This window comes from Populus nigra, chromosome 4, assembly GCF_951802175.1.
Source record: "Populus nigra chromosome 4, ddPopNigr1.1, whole genome shotgun sequence".
Lineage (NCBI taxonomy): Eukaryota > Viridiplantae > Streptophyta > Magnoliopsida > Malpighiales > Salicaceae > Populus > Populus nigra.
This window is the reverse complement of record NC_084855.1, coordinates 7,746,609-7,754,006: the sequence shown is the minus strand read 5'-3', so window position 1 is coordinate 7,754,006 and position 7,398 is coordinate 7,746,609. Positions and strand designations below refer to the sequence as shown.

Genomic DNA, 7,398 nt, shown 5'->3' with positions numbered 1-7,398 from the left:
AACGGTGGACCACTTTCTCATATGGGCATTGTTAGGTATGCATGCTAGGTCAAGTACAATTTGGGTGGGCTTAGGTGGAAAAGGTTAATTTAAAGAACATGACGAAGAACTAAGAACTTCGTAAAGTTTGGTAGGTGGAAAATTCCAAGTTCCATGTACGGTTACATTGAGGTTTAAGCTTTGATCCAATGGTAGTGACCAAAGAACGAGACAAAAAAGAATCGAGAATTATAGAAATTCACCATGAAATTCTAGAGTGTATTCATTATTGTATTATAACTTTAATATTTTCAACAATATCAATAAGAAATTATAGAGTGTATTCATTATTGTATTTTAAACATAAAATTCACCATGAATTCTAATTTCATGAAAGAGTAAAAGAGCGCAATTTCGAATATATCCAATTGTTAACCATAATAGTAAAGTATTGTTCCTTATTGGAGTATCAATTATTTTTTAAAATATATTATTTTTTTATTTTATTTTAATATTAGTACATCAAAATTATTAAAAAATATAAAAAATTAATTTTACGTAAAAAAAATAATAAGTTTTTTTGAAAACACACAGCCACATATGGAAACAAAAACGGTTTGAGAACCATCTAGATGGTGGTCCAGTGGTAAGAGTTTGAGACCAAGAGGTTTGCTCCCTCTATGATCTCAGGTTCGAGCCCTGTAGTTGCTCATATGATGACCACTGGAGACTTACATGGTCATTAACTTCAGGGCCCGTGAGATTAGTCGAGATACACACAAACTGATCCGGACACCCACATTAAACTTAAAAAAAAAAAACAGCCTGAGGTACGTGACATTTTTATTATTCAGCATTGTTTATTCACCCTCTCATATATATATATATATATATATAATAATTAATTTTCATTCTCAAACTTTTTTTAATTAATATATGATTGGTCCTTTGATCATCGAAAATGCAATTTTAATATAAAACTTCATTTCTCTCGCTCACTAATTAGAAGTTGAAGCAAAATGAAAAGGTCGCGCTCAAACCCAGAGAGCCATGTAAGGCATGCGGTCACACACTTCTACCCTCCTATGACGACGATTCACCTCTAAACGCTTCCTTCACAGTCAGCTGTAAAAAGTACCGTCTTCTCTTCTCTTCTCTTCTCTCTCTCCTTCTTTTAGTCTCCAAAGTCGAGTCTCCTTCTAAAGTTCAACTTTCAACTTTCATTTAACTTTCACTCTTCCTCTCTTCCTTTTATGCACACATAAAACATCTCTCTCTCTCTCTCTCTGCTCTACCCGTACCCAAAAACCTTCTCGAATTTCTTGCTAATCGAAACCTCATTTTCACAGCAAAAACACTACTTTACCTTACTTTTTGTATCGTCAAGCAGTTTAACTCACACATACTAGCTAAAACGTAAGAGATGCATCCTTTTCAAAGCTTTTACTATTTAAATCAAGATGGACATATACCAGAGCCAAGCTTAGTCAACATGATGGACGGTGGGGAATCAATCCTGAGCTCAGCTTCAAAAACAGAAGCTAAAATATCAACTGAGTCATCATGCAAGAGCCACAAAGAAACAGAAAGGAGACGCAGACAACGTATCAACGCCCACCTCTCCACCCTCCGTACTCTCCTTCCCAACCCCACCAAGGTTATATTACATACATACATATACATGTGTGTATATATATATATATGTATGTATATGTATAAAATCCTCTTTCTAATACCTTAAGACCTAAATTTAAACAAATTTGTAGGACGTTGTTGTAATATGATAATAACTACGTTAATTTGTTTCTCGTGTATAAACGCAGACAGACAAGGCCTCGTTGCTGGCTCAAGTTGTGCATCACGTGAGAGACCTAAAAATGAAGGCAGCTGGGTCGGCACGGCAGTATAGTAATAACTGTAGCAGCGGATTAGAGCCCGAAGAGAACTGGCCATATCCAGGAGAAGTAGACGAGGCTACGCTGAGTTGCTGTGGTCATGAAGAGAAGATGATAAAAGTGAGTGTTTGTTGTGAAGATAGACCGGGCCTGCATATGGATTTGACCCGAGCGATTAAGTCTGTGCGGGCCAGGGCGGTGCGGGCCGAGATGATGACGGTGGCTGGCCGGACCAAGAGTGTGGTAGTGATGAGGTGGGATAATGGCAGTGGTGGAGAGGAGGATGTTGGGATTTTGAAACGGGCTTTGAACGCTGTTGTGGAGAACCGGGCCTCGGGTTCTGGGTTCGGCCAAGTGGTCCAGGGGAATAAAAGGGCGAGAGTCTTCGGTCTGGTTAGTGATGTTGATAGAGATAGAAATTGACCGTTGAATTTTCATAATCGAGTAAAAAATTGGAAGCGGTGAGTTTGGATACAGTCAAATGTTTATATCTCCAAAAATAAGTTAGATGATTACGTATGAAGGACTCTGTTTATGCATTTGTTTTTTTCGTTTAAATTAGTCTTTTTAGCAGTGGCGGGGCTACATGGTGGATGACAGGATGAGGGGCAGTCGTCCTCCCTGATTTAATTTGTTTCCCCTCGTCTAGAAGTATCATTAAGTAATGAACAAGGTTGTTGCGGCATGAATCATTTGTTTTAGAACATAGGAAATAATATTTAAATTATCAAAAATTTCTGGACATTGGTATAACAGTCTAAATTTTCAAAATTTCAACCTAATTTTTTATTTAACCCCAATTTTAATGTGAGAATTGTTTTGATATTATTTTATTGACGGGATAAGTCAAAAGAAAAAAAATTAAAGGAAAGAAAAAAGAAATATGACATGTTCACTTTAGTCAACCCATTAAACCCTTGGTCCAGGTTATAGAATCTATTGGGTTAAATTAATTTTTTATTTCATTATATCACAAAAAATATGAATATCAATTTACAATTAACTCAATACTAGATAATAAAACCCCAACATTAAAAGATAAAATTAAAAAACAATAATGATCAAAAACAAATAGCAAAACAAATATTGATCTAACTCTTTACTTGCACTAGGTTTTAAGTTACATCGTGTGGGAATTTTTCTAATATGACCTTGTTGTTTGGGTAGGTCTAAAGAAATAAAAATCAAAGGAAAAAACATGCAAGTTTCACCATAATCAACCATCAAACTCATGATTTAGGTTTCTGAATCTACTGAGTTAAATTATTTTTAAAAATTTATTACATGATAAAAAATATGAATACTGATTCACAATCAAACCAATAATGAATGATAAGATTCAATAAAAACCCAACATTAAATGATGTAATTGAAAAAAAAAAGAAAAAAATTGATTCATAATCAAACCAATAATAAATGATAAAATTCAATAAAAACTCAGCATTAAATAATGTAATTTAAAAAAAACCCAATAAAAAAATCATGGGATTGTTACAAAACAACCCAGGCACATGACCTGTATTTAGGCTTATGTGTCATGCCTTTATTTTTTATGTTGATCAACTCTTTTTTGTTTTTTTTAAAAGTTATGTCATAGCGACATGACGTTTGTTGCACAAGAAAAAATATTGTGGTGTTACATTAGCCAAGAACAATTTGTTAATAAATAGCAAATATAATATAATAACCTGGTTTATTGTTCATATAAACAATTAAACTAACCTTATGCCTTTAGTTATTTTGTTAATGTGTTGTTAGAGATAAAATGCTAGTTTTATATGTCATGTGGTAGGTAATATTTGCTTTTAAGTAGCTGTTTTTTAAAAAAAAAAACATAATCCATGTCTTTACGCTTGCAAGAAAAAATTATCCATGAAATTTAAAGAGAAGTAAAGATTGCACTTGAGATATGGACTATTTTGAATTCACCAATCTAGATGCAAATGATAAACATGTAAATTTAAATCATTTTTACTAGTAAGTTCAAGTTAGGCCAGTTTAAGCCCATTATATTGGTGATTTGAACTTAGGATAATTTTAGGTAACCTATTATCCTAAGCTTGAAACCTATTAACTCGAATTCAAACCACTAAAGTGATGAGTTTGGGTTAAGCTAGACTGAGCCCATCATATTAGTGGTTTGGGCTGACCTTGTAGGACTCACCAACCCGAACCCAAACCAATAAATTAGTGGGTTTGGACTAGGCTAGACCGAACTCACACCCTAGTGGTTTGGGCTTGGGTTGGCTATGGGGGACCCACCACTTAAAGCCAATTGGGGGTCTGAGCCCGAGCCCCCCTAACTCGAACCTAAACCAGCATGGTGTGTTTGGTTTAACCCTAGCCCACTAGGAGCTAGGATTAGGTTTTATAGAACTTTTCCTCATTTAATTACGTAGTTAATCTCAAGGTGACATGCTTAAATCCAATTACGGTGCCAACTCGTGTTTGTATTTAATGCTAACGAGACCTACATAACAATGTTAAGGTATAACCATCATTATAACGATGACTATTATTTTATATCATTTATTACGCAAAATAGATTATGAATATATAAGTTTACGCAATCTATTGACATCATCGATCCCCATTCTATATAAGTTTACGTGATTATGGATATATAAGCATCCATGAATCATTAGGTAAGTTTTTTAAAAGCATATTTACTCACAAACACACAAGAAGATGAACATTCTCTTGCATTTATTATTTTCATTTATTGTTTGCTATGCATAACTTTAAAGGCAACATTTTCCCTACATTTGAGCTAATTCTAGCATCGGAAGGTTCCATATACTATACATAAAACTTGTTTGTATAAAGTTGTGGGTTGCTGTCTAAGTCTTTTTGTTTTTAATCTTGGAAGCCTATTAATCAACTATGAAAAGACCCATAATTCTTTTAAGTTTGTTTCAGACTTTGTCACCAATGATGAACATAACCAAGAAATTTAACCTAACTATTCATGCCAATGCTCAAAAAAGATGGTTGAAATCTCAACATTAATTACGAAGTTAATGATTTTAGTAAGATAGAAGAGACCGTGGAGAAATAATAAATGAGAAATTTAGTAAGAATGTTTTGTATTTTAATACCTCTCGTTATGATTTTCATGGATTTTTAACATTAATAACATATTCTTATATTATTGTCTTTAATAAATTTCTTTGTTAAGTCATGTTGATTTTCCATGGGGAACCAATAGTATTAATAATATATCCTTATATTTTTGTTTTCGATGATATTTTTGTTAAGCTACAATGATGTAAGTGTTTTCAAAAAAGAGAAAAAAACTGAGATCGGGATCATTTAGTTGACTAAGATTAATAATCTCGTATAATTATAATAATATAAATTAAAAAAATACAACAATAATAAATAAGCTGATAAAAAAATTGACAATAAAAAAAACTCGACTCGAGTCTATTTGGTTTAGCACACCAAATATGCAACCTGGTCGTAATGCTAGGGTAAAGTCGTAAAAAAAATAATAATAAAACTCAATTATTAAACAATCCAATGTCGATTGGCATAACTGTAAAAAATTAATTCTAAAAAGGCAATGAAAAAAACCTGAGTCAACCCGAGATAACTTGTTAGCTCTATAAACATAGATATAGGATTGAGATGACCCTGTAGATAGAAAAGTGAAAAAAAAAATGAAGACTGATTCTTCATAAATCAAATGATGAAGGATGAGATTAAAAAAAAATCAAATTTAAAAAAAACTAAAAAAAGACAGAAGTCAACTTATGTTAATATCTGAAACTTGTTACCCTTGTCATAAGCCCGAGAATAACACCATGGAAGATAAATCCTAAAAAATAACAAAATAAAATTCTCAATCACAAAATATTGAGGGATGAAACTGAGAAAAAAATCAATCAATTTTTTTTCCAAACAAAACAAATAGCAATAAAAAGAAAGGGAACTAAATTTGACATAGAAATAAATCAAAATCAAATGCTAAGGGATGAAATTGAAAATAAAATTTAATTAAAAAAGGATAAAAAAGAAATAAATAGTATTTAAAAGAATGAGGACAAAATTTGATAAAAAAAATTAAATGAAACTAAATGATGAAGGATTAAATTGAAGAAAAAAATTAATCAAAAAAAGATAAAAGAAAAAAACAAATAGCAAACAAAAGAATAAAAAAATGGATATAAAAATCAAATGAAAAGACACTTTTGTATTTTGCCAACAAAAAAAAAAGAAAAGGGGGGAGAAGAAAAAAGTCTATTGGAACCACGCTGCTAACATGCACCCTTCCACCGTGAAGATCTTGATTCACCTCTCCCAACGTCTCTACAGAAGATGGTGTTTTGATGCTGGAGGAGCCTGCACATGTTGCTTGAAGGGTGCAGGCTCTTCCCACTCGCTAGCGTGTGCGCTGCACGTCTTAACAATTTATCTTTTATTTTTTTTTATTAAAAAACTATATTGCCATTACCACATTTCAAATAGCAAAAAGATTAGGATGGAAACACCAAAAAGCCCATTGATGTAAGTTATAATTCTTTTTTGCTTCTAAGAGTAATTTAGTTATTTTAATGTTTTTTTAATGAGAAAAATATGAAAAATCCCCTAGTCAACAATTAATCAAATTATACTTTTAAGGGTATTTTATACATTATATTGTGCAAATAAAATGTTAAAAGACCATTCTACTCATTTAATTTAGTGATGACAAATAAGTCCTGTAAAAAAGATCATTTTTCCCTTTGAAGAAAGTTTTATGAGCTTTATTGTGAAGGACAAAACAATCATTTTACTATGCAAATCTTGAAATGCGAGTATCTTCACAGTAAAATATTGATCTCATTTAGTTTTTTAATAAATAATGGATATGGATGCACATAAATTTATAGATCCTTTTTAGTAATTTTCAGGCCTTTTCTGTAGCCCATCTAAAGGGAACCTAGCTTGCTTTTCAATATACCATTAAAGTTGCATAGCTAAATAACAATTCAATTTGGATAAAAACTATCTATTGTTGCACTTTTTTGTGTGTGCATAAAAACGATGTTTAGGTGTCACTTGCACATTTTAAAGAAATATAAAAATAAAATGACATGGATTATAGTTTCAATCGGGTTAAATAAGTCAAGTTTATTTGAATGAGACGATAAAAAAATTGGCAACGATAATAAATAAATAATTTTTTTTAAATGACCACGATAACTTAGGAAAAAAACCTCTAGAAGTATGTAATTGGATAAAAAGGAGACAAAAACATGCTCGAGTAAACTTGGGGTTGCGTGATAAACATGTAATTTAGGTAATAAAAGGTGAGCGAAATCAAGTTAACCTGCAAAATTCATGGCCCAGATAATGAGATTGAAATAATATGAAAAATCACTTTTTTAAAACTCGTCCCTGAGGTTTGACCCGTGACCTAGGTGATTTGGGGCTTAGGTCGAGTTGAGTCTCCATAAAGATAAAGAAGAATTGACCCGATATATTCCGATAAAAAAAGGGTTAACCTATAACCTAGTTATCTCTGGGAAAACCCAGTTAA

The 7,398-nt window shown here is 32.0% G+C and overlaps 1 protein-coding gene across 1 annotated transcript; it reads left to right on the top strand.

Moving 5' to 3' along the window:
- Nucleotides 1-1,068: 1,068 nt before the first annotated feature.
- LOC133691706 (transcription factor bHLH30-like) lies at nucleotides 1,069-2,559 on the top strand. The gene is made up of 2 exons (XM_062112313.1): nucleotides 1,069-1,636; nucleotides 1,803-2,559. Exons 1-2 carry the CDS (start codon nucleotides 1,403-1,405, stop codon nucleotides 2,295-2,297), a joined length of 729 nt encoding a protein of 242 aa, XP_061968297.1. The 5' UTR covers nucleotides 1,069-1,402; the 3' UTR covers nucleotides 2,298-2,559.
- Nucleotides 2,560-7,398: the final 4,839 nt, after the last annotated feature.

Excerpts from the sequence above, each read along its gene's own strand:
- LOC133691706 (XM_062112313.1), top strand. The coding sequence starts at position 1,403 with ATGCATCCTTTTCAAAGCTTTTACTATTTAAATCAAGATGGACATATA. Across the intron at positions 1,637-1,802 it reads TCCTTCCCAACCCCACCAAG|ACAGACAAGGCCTCGTTGCT; the intron begins GTTATATTACAT and ends GTATAAACGCAG.